A 19,172-nucleotide genomic window follows, 5' to 3' on the forward strand; every position below is an offset into this window, starting at 1 on the left:
TTATAAATGTTTTAATATGATCAAGTGTCATCAGAGAAATAAAGATACTTCCAATTTGAAGAAGGGTCCATATGAACTTTCTCTCAGGGGTATCCTAGGCCAAGAAACAGACTGAGCACTTCTGAATCTTGTCTTGTCTCCAATGGATGTGCTCATGCCTCGTAGCCATTAGAGCTGGAATATGTCCTGAACAATGGTCCTGGAATTTTAGTTTCATATCTACTAAGTGCTCAACAACTATTTCTGTAGTTGATTTGATTTTGGGAGATGTATCGGTTTTCTGTTGGTGCTGTAACAAATTGTATCACCACACACTCAGAGCTTCAGACAGCACAGATCTATTGCTTTGCAATGTCTGCAGGTCAGAAGTACAGGCACAGCACGGCTCAATGAGTCTAATGCTCAGGACCTCCCAAGGCCAAAGTCAAGGCGTGGGCCAGACTGGGCTGTTTTCACGAGGCTCTGGGGAAGATCTCACTCCCAGCCCCATTCAGGTTGTTGGCAGAATTCAGTTCCTTGTGGATGTAGAATCGAGGTCCCTGTTTCCTCAACACGTGACCACCCCCTTCACCTTCAGACCGACGCTGGCACATTGAAACCCCGTGCTTCAAACCTCTGGCTCCTGCTACCAGCTAGAGAATGCTCTCTGCTTTTAAGGACTCGTGTGTGATTGGATCAGGCCCACCCCAGTCACAGAACAGTCTCCCTGTGTCAAAGTCTGTTAAGTGTATTCTTAATTATATCTGCAAAGTCCTTTTGCCATTAATGTAAACTATTCAAGAGAGTAAAACCAGGAAGAGAAGATCATGAAGTCAAAACCTGCCCAGCAACAGGAGAACATTTGCCATCTGCTATGTTTGAGCATGCGAGCAGATACAGAGAGAATCAACCTTTCTTCCTCACCCAGTGGAGCCCTCCCCTGGTCCTTGTCAGCTGGAGCTGTCCAGGAGGTTCATGTGTGGGAAGTGAGAGTCCCTTGTCCCTCTCCTGGCCGGTCCGGAGCTCTGCTTCTGCAGGAAAAGGGTTCCTCACACACCTCCCCTTTCTGCATCAGCCCATAGCCTGGTCACATCCTGAGTCTCTGGACCTCCAGGTGTTTTCATCATCATCATCTTCAGGGCAGGCCCTCCCTTCCCTTCTCTCTTCTCCCTAGTAACGGGCACAAGGACAGGCCCGCCAGGAAATGCAGGATCCCCGGTTCCCTTCCAAGGATGTGGACACCAGGCCAGGAGGTCCGTATCCTCAAAGGACCCTTCTGGCTTCCTAGTGCATTGTTAATGGCTGGTCACTTCCAGGACTGGGGTTCACACCTCACCCGCCCCCCGCCCCACTTCTGTCTTTATACCCCTCCTCTGCAGCAGTTCCCTCTTCATGGTTAATTTTCTCAACTTTCTGTCTTAATAAAAACAGCAATTATATGCAGTCATAGAGCAGATAGGATGGGGGCCTGATTCACAGTCTGCATGGGTGGCTTCATTTAGTTTTTTAAAAATTAGAAAAATAATAAATGCACATGGTAAGATAAAATTGAAACACTGCACTAAAAAGTATGTCTCTTTCCTACCACACCCTCAGTCCCCTCCCCAGAGGCACGACTGTTAACATTGCTTGTTTTCCTTCCAGAAAATGTCTATACACCTTCATGTCAGGTACCTTGACAGGCTCAGCCTAGGTCCAACCCTTTTAGAGTTTCCCTCCAGGGAAGTGTATGTGCGTGGTGGGGGTGTGGGGGGGGGTGGGGACCAAACTTGCACACAGATGTTTTTTGTTTTGTTTTGCACTGAGGTGTCATCTCTCTCTCTCCCTCTCAAATCTCCACTTCTGGGTATTTATCCTAATGGTATGTTTGCATGTGTATGTAAAGAAGCATGCGGGGGAGGGGGGGTGGCCCTACGGCCCAAAGTAAACTTCCTAATTATCCTTCGATGATGGCCTGGGTGGATGCGGGCACATCCGTGTGCACTCACAGGAAAGAACAGCTTTACATATGCTGGTATGAGGTAACCCCCCAGAGGGCTGTTAATCGTGTGTGTGTGTGTGTGTGTGTGTGTGTGTGTGTGGTAGGGGAAGGGTGGAGAGTGACAAAGTGCAGGAGGGAATCTGCAGAATGCCAGCCTGTGGTGGAACAGGCAGGGGTGGAAGTGAAATACATCTACATGACTGTATATGCCCTAGCAACATCAAGGATTCACAAGAAACTGATAATAGTGTTTGCTTTTACAAAAGGGATTAGGGGTTGGGGGTGGGAAGGAGACTGTCATATACTCTTTTGCACTTTTAGAATTTTTTAAAACTATGATTGCATTACCTTTTTTTTTTTTTTATGAGTGTTTCACACAGTAAATAAAAGAGCTGCAGTGCGACAGGTCCCCATGGGATTGTCTGTATCTTATGTTGGTGCCTGAGCTTGCCAGATTCATTTGCTTTCCTCTTGGGGCTGACAGATATTTGTTTCAAAACAAAGTCTCCTTCTTAATTATCAGAGTGTCCAAATGTGAGTCAGTCACGTCCCTGCTCCTTCTGCTCCGTCTCTTTTCTGGCTGTGAAACGTCTCCTTTTTGCTGATGGAATACTCAGAGAGAGGCGGAAAGCAGGGGGTCAGGAGACCTTGGAGAGGGAAGGAAGGGTGGGTGGAGCCACTAATTAATTGAGGTCTGTGTGAGAGTTAAAGGGCTCAGAATGGCTGGCTAGAAACTGCTCTTTATTTTCAGCTCCCCTCTTTCTAGGAGGGAGGATGCTTGGGAGGGATTTACTTTTCTGATCTCTCAGACTAGCATAAGTGTCCTTGTTATTCCCCCTCGTTGAATCCTGCCCTTTTCCCTCATATTGCCAGGACTGCCAGCTGCAATTATGCAGGTTGTTCACTGCACGGGCTCCCTGGCTGAGGAGGTGAGGGAGGCTGAGGCCCAGACCAAGCGTTGCTTGCCAAACCGTGTGCCCACAGAACTGAACTGCAACCGGCAGAAGGGACTGGGTGTTTCTGTTAGGCATGAAGGGACCACACAGGCGAGCAGATGCCCTCTATAGCGCTTCTTGACCTGCTGTTATGTATTATTTGTGATTATTTGATCAGTTTCTGACTGTGAGGGCCAAGGGTCTTGTCTGTGTCTCCTAATAGGCCAGAGTCTCCCAGAGGGCAGGTGTCTGCTCAGCACAAGCTGGTGCCTAGAGGTGCTGGAGGAGCATTTGTGGACTGAATACATGAATGAGCTCAAATGTGCGCAGGGCTTCAAACTCCAGAACTGTCTGTGGCCTACACTTCAAACTCTTCTCTCCTGTAGTACCAGAAAGATCAGTGTTTACTTACTCGCCGCGGCCTTGGGTAGGGTGCTGCTGGCAAGCTCCTTCTTCTCTGGCAAGAATTGAGCTCCTGGCCCCTGCCTCTGTTTGGGCCAAGGAGAGGATGCTTTTATTCTCAGCCTGTAATTCCTCTGGTGTTTGGGCCTCTCTGGCCCGTGCATGCTGGGCAAAGGACAGCATTTGTGGGCACAGCCCCCTGTCCTCAGAGCCTGCGAGTGTAGACCTGTCAGGGAGCTCCAGCTGTTTCCAGGCAGGACCAGAAGGTGATTGCGGGAGAGAACCTGGGGTCCCGGTGTGCTTCCACAACAAAGGAAAACATGAACCAGATTTTCACAAAGAGATGCCTTGGGGTCATGTGTGTGTGAGTGTGTGTGTACATCTTCACACGTAGAGAAAGGAGAAATCTGGGGACCTGGCAGCTGTGTGCAGGCCAGAGAGGAGCTGGAGCCTCTGGGGTCTGGCTCCTCCCCAGCTGGGCAGTACTCCCAAGAACCTAAGGGAAGGTGTGTTTTCTTCTCTCTCCCCTTCCAGGTTCCCCTTCTATTATGAACTAAAAATAGCATTTGTGGCCTGGCTGCTCTCTCCCTACACAAAAGGCTCCAGCCTCCTGTACAGGAAGTTTGTACATCCCACACTGTCTTCAAAAGAAAAGGTAATTGATCCTGCTCTGCCCGTCCTTCCTTCTGGGGAGAAACACGGTCCAGGAGTGGGTGTGGGGCAGGTCAGCACAACCGTCATTTTATTGCAGGAGACTCCTCATTTGCCTTTTCTCTACTCCCAGCAAGTTGTTCTTCTAATCTTATGTATGTATATTTTTGGTCTGTTTTTCTGACGTGTTAAGAAATAGTGATGAAACTCTCTGAAAGATGGTATTTACCATTATTTACTGTAAAACATTTCTGTAAATTGAAGCAAAAAAAAGGAAAAATTCCCACACAATTTAATCCCCCCACACTGAATGGCCTCCCCTTTCCATGCGCAGTCCCTGTCCTTCTGCAGGTAGGACATTTACATAGTTTTCAGCTTAATGCAGATACAGTATTTGTATCCTGAGATCTTAAACGTAATCCGTTTCTACTTGGTATTCATAGTGGCCCACAGTGATAGAACTGTCCCCATACTGCTAAACAATTAGATTATTTCTCACTTTTTTCTGTCTGCAATGAACACTAATATGCATGGAGTTTAGTTGCTTCTTTTGATTACCATCTTAAGATAAATTCCCAAGATTGGATTATTGGGTCAAAAGATTCTGACATTGTATATTTCATTGATTATATTACTTTCTAAATGGATCATATGGCAAAATTCTTTAACATAAAATAGGAGCACTATGAGAAGCTCGATATATTAATTTCTTTTGTTGCTGAAAGTTGAATTCCTCAGACTCCTCCAAGGAGAGGCTTTGGGGACATATCCACTGGTGAGGAGGCTGCTGTAGATACTCTGAAAATCCCTTTAGGCATTTTCCTTCACAGAAGGGTGGGTTTTGGGAGATGGGGATCCAAAACTCACCCTTGACCTGGTCATCAAATCTCAGTTCCTCCTATTTCCCTTTCCCCTCGTGCAGGGCTTACCCCAAAGCCACGAGGTCCAAGGTCATTCCCGCCAAAGCAAAGGTGACTGGCTCTTAAGAGCTGCCAAGAATCACTTCTGGGGTCAGGCGGGAGTCCCACTTGGAGAACTTGCTGCGGTGGCTTCCTGGGGAAGTCCCAGACGGGGGATCCAGCAGGCAGTGCGCCAGCCCCACCTGTGAACCTCAAAGCAAAGGAAATGCTCCAGCGTGCTGAACCCAGGCTGAGGCCGAGGCCAAACTGCCTCCATTGTCATAACTGAACTCTGAAATGAGCCATGATTCCAAAGCAGCTGTTTTTCTCAAATGACAACAAAACCACCAAAGAAGGGGAAACAAACCAGAGTTGATCCAAAGTTTGACTAAACCATCATTTTACAGTTTTCGCCCCCAGTGGAGCTCTCAACCCTGTTTCTCCACATCACCTTCACCTTGCTGGTTGCCACTGGATGACTCCTATCTTCTGTTTCCATTTCAGCATCTGTGCAGTGATCTCTGTTATCAACAAGAGAAACACCCACTTCTTTCTGCTTCCTGATCTGTCCTGTCAATATGCACAGGGAGATATTGGAGCTAGAGTGAGATAACTGTGAGATAACAGAATTGTAGAGCTCCGAGGACCCCAACCCCCTGGAGATAAGAAAGATGACCAGGATTATCACTTGTGGAAACTGGCCGCTATATTGGCTGCTGTCCTGAAATTATCTCATTCGTTCCTCACAGTTCCCCACGAGTTAGCTACTTTCGTTAGCTTCATTTTCCACAATATGAAACTTAGGGACACTGTCACTTGCCATTCTCCTGCCCTGGGTTCCTTCCATGCCTTAGGGAGGCTGTATGTAGAATGGCAGGCTTGTCACATCCAGGAGCACCCAGAGGCCCCTGGAAGGTCAGAGGGCTGTAGAAACAGTCCTAAGGCATTTCTGGGGAAAGCTTTCTGGGTCAGTAAGTTGCAATTTTCTCAAAATTTCCATTTCTACTCCCCTATATTATCCATTCCTCTCCCCCTCCTATCTACACATACACACTCAAAGTGCCTTGTGACTTTTTCATCCCAGTGAGAATCAGTGAGCAGGCAAGCTGCTAAAGCTCAGGAGAATGGGAAGAACACAGAGACTTACTTGAATCTGCCAACTCGGTCTGCATTTGTTTATCCCTTTGACAGGAAATTGATGACTGCCTGGTCCAAGCAAAAGACCGAAGTTACGATGCCCTCGTGCACTTCGGGAAGCGGGGCTTGAACGTGGCAGCCACAGCAGCAGTGATGGCCGCTTCCAAGGTACCATGTGGGGCCCTGGCCACCCCAGCCACAGGAGCAGCTCTGGCCCCCCAGCCTGCCCTGGCCACCCCCACTGCCCCCACACAGGGGTGGCTAAGAACCCGTCAGTGTCCCTCATCTCTTTCAGAATCCCTCTGAAGATCTGATGGGAAAAATGAACCTTTCCCCCACCCCAAAATTGCACAAACACAAAAATGATATGTGCCTTAGCAAGAGGTTCCCGGGGCCCTGGAAGCTCATCTGTGGGTCCCAGGTTTAGAACCTATGAGTTACTCGGAGAAAGAAGAGCAAAGAAGGGGAGGGATTTCCCAAGATGACTGGGAGAGTCACATAAACTCAACGTAGACAGGTGGGAGTCTGTCTAAGTGACTGGTGGGCTCCCAACTCATGAGGCCCACCAGGCAGGGAAGGAGCCCCAGGCGCTAGGTAAGATGATGGCTGCAAACACGGAGGGTGATGACACATGTGGCAGCATTACTTTGGGTGGAAGAGGTTTGAAATGAACTCTGGTCTTGGGGGATAATGTGATTTAAGCATGAATTCCTTCTCACTCCCATCTGGCCCTCCTCACTCCTCTGTGTTCCTTTTTGGCTTCTCATACCACACTCTCCTTGTTGTGGTGTCACCTTCTCATTGTGTACCCGGCCTGAAAAATAAATTGGTTATTTATTCTCAAAGTAAATTTAGCAGTACCCCAGTGTTGCTCGTGACAACCCCTTCCCCAAATCCAAACATGGACTAGAGGTTTGCCATCAGCTGGGGGTGGAGGCAAGGCAGTTTTACTAATGTTTGGGAAGGCACTGTGATTGGGAGGCAGGTTGGATTAAGTCCTGGATGGCAACATGAAGGGATTAGGAAAAGAGGTAGAACTGCAAAAGAGCCTGGAAGAGGGTGGCAAATACAGATCTTGGTGCCCCATGGGCTTCGGGTAGACAGCCGGGTGAAGGGTGCTCAGAGCCAGGTGGGTGGGGGGGTCCAAGTTGGGATTTCTGTGTCCTGAACCTGGGAGAAGCTTGTCATCAGGAGCATTTCTGGGACAAGGACCCAGCACTCAGGGCTGAGGGGTTGTTTGCAGACCCTTCCACCTGAAGCTAAGGAGTGCTGCAGGCCAAGGCTGGGAGCGGGAGGGAGACCTGGCAGGGCATAGTTCCTGTTTCAATCAAGGACTCGCCCCGTCCATACACACGGACCTAGAGTGAAGTGGCCACCACTCCACGGAGCTGGGCCTGGAGAACCCTGTCCCCCTACTGTAAATGCGACTAATGAGACGATGGGGCCCGGGAATTATCTTTGGAAGGGAACTTCTGCCAAGAAGATGTAGCAGGATTTACAAAGACCTGTGAATTCTAAGAGCCTTCTGTTCAAGATGCAGCCATTTTATATTTTCATTTGTTTAAACTGAAAGAAAAGAAGACTCTATCTCCAAATTCTGAGTCCATCAGGCCAGTCTTGCCAAATAAAGATATAAACACCCTCTCCTGGCCGCTCTCCCCCACCCCATCCTCTCTGCTCCTGTGGCCCAAGTTGATGAGTAAGAAGCTGGGTGACTGCTCTTTCCCTCATCCAGCAGTGTGTAATAAACGTGGTCTGTTTGGCAGGGTGGTTTCGCGCTCAGCCACGTGTGTGCGCTTGCTTTCATGGTGACTTCGGCAGAGCCGTCCTTTGCCAAGCCTGTGGCAAGCTTGAGCCTCCAGTCTCAAGTCCATCTTGGCCGGTGGTTCCCAAGCAGTCACCGCCAGCCCCTGTGGACATCCAGGGAGCCCAGGAACCCCAGACTTCTCCCACCACACACATTAACAGCAGCTGAGATGTGAGAAGGTTCCAGACATCCTGAATCTTGCCCCAGGAAATAACTCCTCATTAGCCATCTTGAGTGAGATTAAAGTGGCAAGGGATGCCAGCTTTCTGCTGAATTTGGTTTCATATGAGAAAACATTCTGCCTTGGGGGGCTTTTCTTTTCCTCTCTAAATATAAATACCTTGAGAGGGAAAACACATCTTCTCTTCCAAAAATAATGCCCTCTATTTTTGAAACAGCTAGATAAGTACCAAAAGGAGAAAGTAAACCCTAGTGTGGCCAAGATATAGGCCATTGGTTTCCATAGCATGAATGGACCCCCTGGGCTGGGGTCAGAGGCTGATGACCTACCAGTGGGTCCATACCTGGCTCTCAGAACCCAACCATCTAGGGAGCTTTTTTTAAAAAAAAAAATTTTAAATAGATTCTCAGACACGCTGAATCAGAATTTTAGGCAGTGGGCCCGTGAATCTCTATTTTTAGCACGTTCCCCAGATGACTATTACAAGGCCAGCTCTGTGTGGGCTTGCTGGAGGCCTATCCACAACCTAGACACAAGGTGACTGGGGTTTAGTCAACTTGTCTGATTTTCCTGGGGTACAGATTAGCCCCCTAATGAGCATTAACCCCAAGAATGAGGAAAGCCGGATGTGGGGGTCCCTGTTTGTTTCCCCCAAATGTAATGCCTGTTGGAAGAAACTATAGTGGGAGTAGAATTCTTCCACCTTTTTCCTACTTTTTCCTACAATATAAGTTCTTTTAGTTAATATTTTGTCTTGGAACTAGAAAAGCTAAACAATTAGAAATTGTCAACCCCACTCCACCCCATTCCCAGTTTTCTGCTAGGGCAGGGCCAATGCTTTTTTTCTTTCAGTTAAAACTGCTCTATCTCCTGTCTGAGGACACAGGTCTCTGGCATCTTCCATTTATGCTTCCCGAGTCCCGTGGCCGCCTCTGCGTCTTAGATGTTAGCTGCTTCCCGGTCTGTAATTCCGCCCACAGGACTTTTGAAGGCTAGAATTGGAAATTTCTCTCTCTCTCTCTCTCTAAAAACAAAGCTCTAGAAATGTACTTATTAAGCAAAACACATTTTCACATGAAAGAAACTACAGTGAGAAAAGCCAGTTGAACCAACGTTTTAAAACCATGAGGTATCTAGCCAACTACTCCCTTGAAATTTGAACCGTAATCTAGGTTTGTCCCACCTGCCTGATTTGCAGGCCTGACCAACCAGCATTGCCTTTTACTCATCTCATAATTTGAAAAATAATGTTACTTTAGTATCCCTGGAGATTCTGTCCCTGCAGCAATTCTTATAGTACCAACACTGTTTTTAAAGTCCCCTATTTAAGAAAGCTGCTTGCAGTACAGTGTGCACTCTCAGAAGCTGGAATTCTTCTCCCCCAGGTGGTTTTCAGGTGTGTCTGCCCCTCCCCCCAAGAATCAACTATCTCTCTATCAGATTGTTAGCTTCCTGAGATGAGGGGTTTTCTCTTCTTTACCTTTGTTGCTTGCTTTAAAAAACAACAACAAAACTAAAAATCCTAATTCTTTAGTGTCTTACCCTCATAGCTACTCACTAAACCTTGGTAATTAATCTGAAGAATAAACCTTTGTAATTCCTCCAAGCCCACTCTGTCCTATAGGGTCGTCACTTGACACATGTTAGTTATTTAAATTTAAATTAATTATCAAAGTTAATACTTTTAAAATTCACTTCCTCGGTTGTACTAGCTGCATTGTAAGTCCTCAGTAGCCACTGATACTGGCTGGCACAGGTAAAGATGTGTCATTGTTGCAGAAAGTTCTCTCTGGCAGCATTGCCTGAAGTCCTCGATTAAACTCCTTTGCTTTATTTTCGCTCCTTCCTCTGCAGCTGCTCTGGCTTCCACTATCCCCTCACCCTTACCACTCAGGAAAACAGGGAGATGGAAATTTAGCCTCTGTAGCAGTATCTATGCTTAAGCTTTTGTTTTTCCCTCCTCTTCTCTAACCCAGCGTGCCAGCCCACACTCAGGCTCTTTGCCTGCAATTAAGGAAGCAACCACTAGGGGTCAGCCAAGCCTCAGTTAGGGCCCCAGTATCCACTAAGCAATAAATTCTCATGTTTTCTTAATTTTTTTTGGCCTTAACTCTAAGAAACATTTCAGCAAAAACAATAAAATTTTTAAAAAATTTTAAAAGGTCCTTTCCATCTCTTTTACCCATCCCTGTGTCATCTAAACCTCTTACTTGAATGAAATGCCACTTTCAACCCACCACAAAGCTTTACTTTTGGAACCAGAAGCTCATTCCAGGAAGTTCATAAGCCCTCACCTTTGTTTTCTTTCACCCAAAACCTACACATTTACAACTACTGAGAGGACAAATGTTGACTTTCTTTTTATAAAATCTTCTGTATCAGCTGATGCTTAGAAGATATTTCCAAGGAAAAAGAGAAGACTGCTGTCCCCTCTCCAGACCCCTGTGTCTCACTTCTCTGGCTCCACATTCTTGTATCTGCTGAATCAACGAGGCCATGGAACCCTGAGAAGACTGTGCTTGCTTTTTCACCAGGCAGCCACCAAACTAGCTTACATTAAGTTGGGCTTTTTTCTTCTGTTTTGGCTAGGCACTGTGTGGCATAAAATTAATATTTAGAATTCACCACAGCAATCAGTTTAAACACTGCAATTATTCAAACTGTTAAGGACTGACTGCTGAAAAAGTTTAGAATCATTCCCTACCTTCTTGTCTGTCAAACAAATCAACTTATACCTGTGTTTAGCTTTCAGAATATGTTTTCTCTTTCCTGCCTCTGCCTTGTTTGAAATCCTGTCCAAGTCAAATACCACCTCCTCCATGAAGCCTTCTCTGGTCCCATATGGAACTGGTCTCTCTCTTGGGTCCTCCAGTGGCACTTATTTATATTCATGTCTCATCTGCATCCCTCATATCATCGTATGAGTCTCATCATCTCATACTCAGTAGGTGCTGTACATATTTTCAGCTGACACAGCCAATAGAGCAGTACTTAGCATGAAGTATATCCAAGGTATGGGCTTGGAGACAAGCTGACCAGGGTTAAAAATCCCAACTCTGCCACTTATCATGTGGACCCCGGCAAGTGTGTCACCTCTGTGAGCTTCAGCTTCTTCACCTGCAAATAGGGATGTTAATGGTGCCTAGCAGAAAAGAGATACAAGATGTTGTACGTAGAGACTTCACACAAAGTGGAGTACCTAATATCTGCTTGATAAATGTAATCTGATATGCCAGTTTGAGCTCTGAGGTTGATCATGATCTTCTCTTCACTGTTGAACAGAATAAAAAGAAACAGATCAGGTGCCGGCTTGCAGAAGTCACTACAGCCCAGCATCTTTTGCGGGGCAGGCTGAGTTCCTTGCTCGTGTGGGTCTAGTATTTGCTCTGACTTTTCTTCATGGTGGGTAGGGTGAGCACAGAATTGGGCATCTCCCTGGGCAAGCCACTCTCCACCCTTGGCTTAGGTACCCTTGTTCCTCCGAGCCTGTCTTTCTATGGAATTGCTTCTTCCTCCTCCTCCTCAGCCCCGAGATGTGTGGGTCGCTGAGGAGCAGCTTTCAGCATCTGAGCATCTGGACCACCAGAAGAGGAATGTCTAACCGCGGGTGGCTAGAGCTGGAGGGAACCTTGGAAACCTCACTTCACAGAGAGAAGACGGGACCTCAGGATGTTGAGGGTCCCAGGTCATATGGCTATTAGTGGCTGAGCTGGGATCAGAGCCAGGTTCCCCGGTTCCCAGTCCAGCATTCCTTGCATCAATCCAAACACCCACCACCTTCTGCGTACGCGTGTACATACACACGCACACACACAGGTCTGACCATTTAACACTTGGATGGTCCCACCAGGCCCTGAAAAATGTGGCTGGGTACCTGAGAGATGAATCTATACTACTGGGAATCTTAGGGTCATCTACAGCCCTAGATACTTGTAAAGTTGTCTCTGCTTTTCTTACCTTTCTACATCAAACTTCTGAGTTAAGAAGGTGCATTGATAGACAAGAAGCAGTTAGCACCTACTACCAGGCAGGCTCGCTTTCTATCTTGGAGGCAGCACATAAATGAAAGAGGGATGTCTACTCGGTAAAGGGATTTGAATCACAAATGCATTTTGCTGCAAGATGTGCTTTCTTTAAAGCTTTATCACATGTTATAACATGGGGACTGTTTGTAAATGTAAATATAACTTAGCTCTACTTTTTTTTTTTAAACATGGGCAGTCACCGGAATCAAACCTGGGTCTCCGGCATGGCAGGCAAGAACTCTGCCACTGAGCCACCGTTACCCACTCTTAGCTCTACTTTTTTACTAGCAGCTAGAAAAACTTGTCTTGAGGAATGTCCCCCCTCCCTATTTAGTCCTTTCTCCCCTCTCATTTTCTCTTTCCAGCAGGCATCTCTTACACCACCACATCACCATCACCTCCACCACCACCACCTCTACCACCACTAACTCGACCACCACCACCACCACCCCCTCTACCACTACCACCTCCGCCACCATTACCTCCACCACCATCTTCTTGATTACCATCATCACCACCATATCCTCCACCTCCATCTCCATCTTCACTTTCATCACTGCCTCCACCTCTACCTCCACCAACGCCACCATAACCACCACCTCCATCACCTCTACAACTACCACCGTCATTACTTCTACCACTACCATCATGGTCACCATCAACACCAACACCTCCACCTCCATCACCAGCACCCTCACTGTTACCTCTGCCACCATTGTCATGATCACCATCATCACCACCATGTTTGCTGTCTCTCTCTCCAGCTTCACTTCTACCACCACCCTGTGTTGGTTTGTTAATGCTGCCAGAATGCAATATACCAGAAATGGGTTGTCTTACATAAAAGGAAATTTATTAGGTTGCAAGTTTACACCTCTAAGGCCCTAAAAATGTCCGAATGAAGGCATCCAGGGAAGGATACCTTGATTCAAGAAAGGCCCATGGATCTGGAACACCTCTGTCTCTGGGAAGGCACATGGCTGGCATCAGCTGGTCCTTTGGCTTCTCGTTTCATAAGTCTTCCCCTGTAGTGTTTTCCTTCTGCATCTCCAAAGTTGTTTTGTCTGTGTCAGCTCTGAAGCTTTTTCCAAAATGGTTCCCTCTTAAAGGACTCCAATAAGGTGACCCACCTTTAATGGGTGGAGTTACATCTCCATGGAAACCACCTAATCAAAAGGTCCCACTCAACAATATTGAATCATGATTAAAGAACATGACTTTTCTGGGGTACACAACAGTTTTAATCCTGCACAACCTCTATCACCTCCACTATGACATCCGACCTCTACCTCTACCACCACCTCCACCACCTCCACCATCACCACCACACCACCACCACCATCACCACCACCACCACCTCCACTATCACCACTACCACCACCTCCACTATCACCACCACCACCACCTCCACCATCAGCACCACCACCACCTCCGCCATCACCACCACCACCACCATCACCTCCGCCATCACTACCACCATCACCTCCGCCTCAACCACCACCACCCACAAGGAAAAAAAAATCTGCTGCATGAATTCTCTTAAGAAGCCTGGGATTTCACATTAACCTCTCCTTAGAGCCTTTACTTCTTGAAAGAGAAAGCATGGACACAGCAAAGCTTCTAGCCCAGGCAGTTTGTCTTAATGGTGGACCTCCATAGGCAGGGGCATGGGATATTTGTTTGTGGAAGGTCCTTCCCAGGGACCTAAAACCCTATCACCCAGGGTCATCTGTCTCAGATGACCAAGTTAATCTTGTTTACAGACACCCCACACATTTGTGCACTGTTGTTACTCAACAGAGCCCTGCCTCATATCCATAGCCCCAGCTCCTTACCTCCTCTGTAAGTAGCTTCCATTGGCACATCAGAGCCAGCCTATTTCAAATCAGAAGCACCCACCCAGCCTTCCCTTGCCAGTGAATATTTGTTTTGTACACCATTTCCTTTTTTTTTTTTTTTTTTTTTTTTTTTTTTTTTTTTTTAAAGAGAGAGGGAGGAAGGGAAGGAAAGACAGAGAGAAGGAAGGAAGGATAGAAGGAAGGAAAGGAAACATCTTTAAACATTTTCTTGTTTTATTGTATTTTGTTTGTTTTTTACATGGGCTGGGGCCGGGAATCGAACCGAGGTCCTCCGGCATGGCAGGCAAGCACTTTGCCCGCTGAGCCACCGCGGCCTGCCCACCATTTCCTTTTAAAGGTACTTCTCAGATGGAGAAATGCAACCTCTATTCCAGGTATCCATGTACTCAGTGCAAACTAGGAAGAAAGGGAGAACTTATCAATGTGCGCCACATGCTCTATCCAGAATGTTCTTGTTATTCTAAAACCCTGTTTTCTTCCCATAATAGCTTACTATTCAGAAACCTTTGGTGGTGCTCTCAGTTTATCATCAAAGTCCAAAATTAGGAAGCCAGAACCCAGTTTTTCCAAGCTTATCTTCTGTTACTCACCAACACCCAAGTCTCTCCTTTTCTCAAACTGGGCCATCACAACTTCCCAAACAGACCTTGGGTCTCCCGCTTTCACACCTTAACCAAAACACTCACCTGCCCATGCTAATCTTTCCCTCCTGATGACACAGGCCTGGCCTGGCTCAAGTCTAGGCCCTGGCATAAAATTCTGGGGTGTTTGAGCCAACAGCGCTCTCTGCCTCCTCTGCACTCCTGTTGTGTGTTGCCTGGTGCCTTGTACTGCTTAACTTTCCAAGCGTTTGTATTTGATGCCCCATCTAGACTGTGCACCCTTTGGTCTTCATTCTTCTGTGGGGCTTCACTCATCAACACCCCATCAGCATTGGTTGTGTGTGCGCACATGCGTGCGTGGGCAAAGGGGTGGGGAGGATGGCATGGCCCCTATACCCTATTGTGTTGGCTCGGTGCCCATGGCTCTTTCTCTTTTCCCCTTTATCAGGTGGCTCAACTCTTTCACTTTGTCTACTCTTTGGACCTCAAAGAAGGGCAGGTAACCCCATGAGAGGTGTGACTAACTCCAACCTGATCCAGTCATGTGGACTAGATCAGAGCCAGGTGTCTGTCCTGCCAGGCACCTGTGTGTGTGTTTGAAGCCCTGCCCATGGCAGAGAGCTAGGGCCCACCTTCTCATCCTTCCAAGGCCTCTTCCTGTATTGGCTTAGTAGTGTCTAACATGAGATTAATTTATTTCTTGTTCTTTTGTTTGTTGTTTAATGACTGGAGAATGAAGTGAATTTGATTATGGATGTTCTCTTAGTAGATATCTTCTGTCTCTCTGTCTCTATTTCTGTTTTACAATTCCGTGTGAATACAATTTTATGTCACAATAAGGCAGGTTTCTTCATCAAGCATGTTGGTAAGTAGTCTCCTTGACATTGATGTGATGCATGTGTAGCTGTAGAAGTTAACTCTGTTGGCCAGGTGGGCTCACTGTGAGAATTTGGAAAGAAGTACTAACTCTGCTTGAGTTATTGGTGGGAAATGTGGTGCTGTCGGCTTTGTTGTCAACTGTCTGACTCACTAAAACTGCTGTATTTCTTCTCATTGGCATCTGTCGTAGGCATTAGATATTGTGTGAGGTGAGTTGGACTGGAATTCTGTCTCTGCTGGAGTCTTCCCCCATGGCTTGGTTTGTCCACCTGGAAAAGAGAGCCTCCACAGGGGCCTCAAGGGCCTAGCTATGAGCTGCTGGAGACTCTGTGGACTCTGAGCTCTGTGGGCCCGAATGTCAGACATTCCATTAGTGCTGAACTGCTTTATTTGGAATACTAGGACTGCGTTCTGGGTTTCCCAGGAACACAAATCTTCCCCTGACCCAGAATCTTATCAAAAACAACAGAATTTGGAGTATGTTATATACATGGCTTTCTTATCCCTTAGAAAGAGAGGGAAGGATTGTAAAATAAGGTTGCAGATAAAGAGAAAATTTCAATGATGTAGCTTAACTCTGAATGCCCAGTTTTTTAAGAGTTTTATTCAAGAAAAGATTAAAATGCCCAGAAGCAGATTGCCCTTCCTTGCCATGAAGGTAGTTCTGTGGAATTTCTAGGGTTCTGTGAAGCTCAGCTGAAAGAACCACTGGACCTTATAGCACTGATGTGTTCAGAAGGCAGCAGGTGGAGTCTGTTGAAATAGTCAGCGTGTAAACAAGCAACAGAAGCAAAACAAGGCAGCCATGCTTTAGCACCTTAAGGAATACAGTGTGCGACAGAGCACAAGTAGGAGATTCTTTTTCATGGAAGGCCAAGCATGTCCAAGTAGGTCTCCCTCTCCAGTCCTGTGCTGCTAGGCTGGGGGCAGTTCTTCCGGGATGAGGCTGCTAAGGACGTGGCTGACAGACTGCCCAGATGACCAGGGGTACCTGAAGGGGCTGACCTCAGTTCACGAAAGGGCCCCCAAATTCTCATCTTCTCCAATAGCACATATCCTAAATTCAGTGTTGGCAGGTAAGGAAATGGAGGCAAGGCTTAAAAACACACAGGCCAGAGTTTTTTCACTCTTCTCAGTTACACCGGGAAACCCAACATTTATCCTGAAGATTCTCAAATCTCCTATGCATTCTTCTTTTGGAATCGCTGCCAGAGACAGATGATGAGGCACAGAGCAGGGTCACATAGAGCCACATACTCAGAATTTCCAAGTTGGAAATTCAATCCTGCATTTTCCTGATGAGGTTGTGAAGGCCAAGAGAGACCAGGTTGAGTTGATGTTGGGTGTTGAAGACCCAACAGCACAACCAAGACAAGACTCATGGAACTGGAGGGCAGCCATGCTGGCAGGTCTAGAAAGCGCTTTTTAGCTCTACTTCTCTCTCAGTGATTTTTTTTTTAATAGCCCACCTTGATGTTTTGCCCTAGTAGCATGTGTCAGCTTCACCCAAGCCCTGTATTGACAGAATAGGGTTCCTGTCAGAGTAGCCTTGGAAGAGTGCCATGGGTGTCATTAAAAATGAAATTGTAAGGATTTCTTAATGATAATGCATGTTCGTGGCACAAAATTCTTAAAGTACAAAAGAGAGCATACAGTGAAGAGTATATCTTGCCCCTGCCCTGCCTTCCACTGATATGGTCATTTTAAAAGAGACCCTTTAACCTTCAAGTGGAAGGTTAATCAGATGCCATCAACACTGTATCACTGGAGCGCCATCTCCTTAGCAGACAGAGTGCAAAGCCCTCATCCGAGGTGGAATAAAGTAGCAGCTCTGAGTGACATTGGAGACTAAGGAATATGCTTCTCTTTTGTCCCATTTTCACCCATCCACATCCCTCAGGCTGGTTCAGACGTGGTCTCCTCTGGGGCATCTTGTCATTCAGATGCAGACCATCTGTCTTCAGGATCCTACACTGGGGTTTCTCACACAGTCCTTCTGGACACATCTCATGTTTCTGTTCAGCAAAATGTTCCCAAAGATCCAGGACTTTGGCTGATGCATCAGTGACGGGAATGGGAGAGATGGGAATTCCCTGCTTACTGCCCATTTCACAGGGGGCTGTTCAATCAATGGTCATATGTTCATTCAACTACTTGACCCCCTGTAGCAAGTAGAGTGGGTGATGCCAAAGCTGCAATAGTGAGTAAAAAATCTGTAGGCAGACGAACAGTGCCAACAGTTAAATATAATTGTATGGATTCCTACGAAGAACTACAGGCTCCATTGAGAGCATATTACAGGGAAGTGGGGTGCTTACAGAAGGCTGCTCTGAGTAGCTACACTGAAACCCTATCTCAGGGAATCTAAAATGCTATGGTTTGTAAGACATGCTATTATTTTTTATGGACCACTCAGAGAAAATGTTGCCAGTTAAATTAAGATATAATGCTTTTTCACTTAGAATTTTTACTTTTATTTATTGAAAGAAAACTTTTAAACTTGTTTAGACATGGATTTGTTTTTGCATCACTTTTATACAGATAGTAAAAGGAACATATAAGCACAATAAGTTGATTGAGGTATTCCTAACCTCATTTCTTCACTCTCAGAGTCTAAATCTTTGGACTCACTTTTCAGCTTAGTCTATCAGTGTCCATTGAGGACTGTGCTGTGTCATTCTCTGTGCCTTCAGGAGCTGTGGGATGCATAGCTGTTGTCTCTGGGATTTTCATCTATGCTGTTGATACCCTTTCTGCCTATTTGATTTTGCTACTTTCTTGATCTTACTAGAAGTTGACAATGGAATGTTTTTTAGACAACCAGGACTCATATTCCTTCCTCAAGTGACTCTTAGATGGTTTGCTGATTGAACCCTGAGGGTTTCAGTTTTTCAGTCGTGTCAGGGGAGTAACAACCAACTGTGTCTGTGTGTAGACAATGACTACAACAGTTAGGATACCTACCCCAAATTCAGAGATGGAAAACTATGTATCTTGGAGTTGACGAAAATCATTTACAAGGGGTCCTGGAATAGGTGGCTGCTGTCATGGCCTCTGGTGACCTGGTAATATACAGGCACTGGGTTGGTGCCTCTATGAGTCTCCTAGCCACAGATGGCAGTTACAAAGGCAGAAAGCAGGAAACAGGGTCAGGCATTTCTCTTTCCCAGAAATTCCTTGGCAGATTCCCCCTTATACCCCACTAGCCAGGACGCCATCAGACAGCCATCTGTAACTACAAGGGAGGTTGGGAAATCTGTTTATTCTCACCATTTCAAGAAAGGTGTTGGGAATGACTTTTGGATAGTCAGCAGTGATCAGGTATGTTTGTGATACATTGAGTTAAACAAATTGAAACAGGTTTCTTTCTGTAGGAAAGAAATTACCAGAGTTTAAATATGGGGAATAAGAAATTAAGCTTTTTACAAACTTAGGGAACCCAAACTTATTTTCCTAAAATAGGGGACCCAATTTTGCAGAAAACCTATTATTAACAACTCTTGACGTTCCCAGAAGAGTATGTGAAACACTGGTCCAGGATAACAAAATGAAAATTTTCCAGAGAAGAGTCCAAGTGGCAGGGTGATATGGTGTTTGTGGGCAGGGAGGGCGAGTGAGCTTGTGAGTAGAGACTGTACAGAGCTGGGAGGGTTACAAGTGAGAGAGACACATTGATTTTTACCATCTCAGTTGGTCTTTACAGGAAAGGGCTAACTTGTTTTCAAGAGCTTTGTATCCAGCCACTACGGTTTCCTCTGACACAGGATGAGGTTGACCCTGACTATCATTACCTCTTCCTCTTGGCTACCCTCAGCCGCCTCCATTCTTCATACAA

The 19,172-nt window shown here is 46.3% G+C and overlaps 1 protein-coding gene across 2 annotated transcripts in view; it reads left to right on the forward strand.

Moving 5' to 3' along the window:
* The window catches only part of REEP1 (receptor accessory protein 1), a 114,083-nt gene that overhangs the window by 75,061 nt on the left and 19,850 nt on the right, over positions 1-19,172 (forward strand). Inside the window, exons 4-6 of one of the 2 annotated variants that reach the window (XM_077134843.1) lie at positions 3,832-3,952; positions 6,039-6,152; positions 14,907-14,957. In XM_077134843.1, coding sequence (XP_076990958.1) covers positions 3,832-3,952; positions 6,039-6,152; positions 14,907-14,957 — 286 coding nt within the window. The remainder of the gene's footprint in view (positions 1-3,831; positions 3,953-6,038; positions 6,153-14,906; positions 14,958-19,172) is intronic. The other variant, XM_077134844.1, reaches the window with a different exon arrangement.

This window comes from Tamandua tetradactyla, chromosome 17 (assembly GCF_023851605.1).
Source record: "Tamandua tetradactyla isolate mTamTet1 chromosome 17, mTamTet1.pri, whole genome shotgun sequence".
NCBI classification, from domain to species: Eukaryota; Metazoa; Chordata; class Mammalia; order Pilosa; family Myrmecophagidae; genus Tamandua; species Tamandua tetradactyla.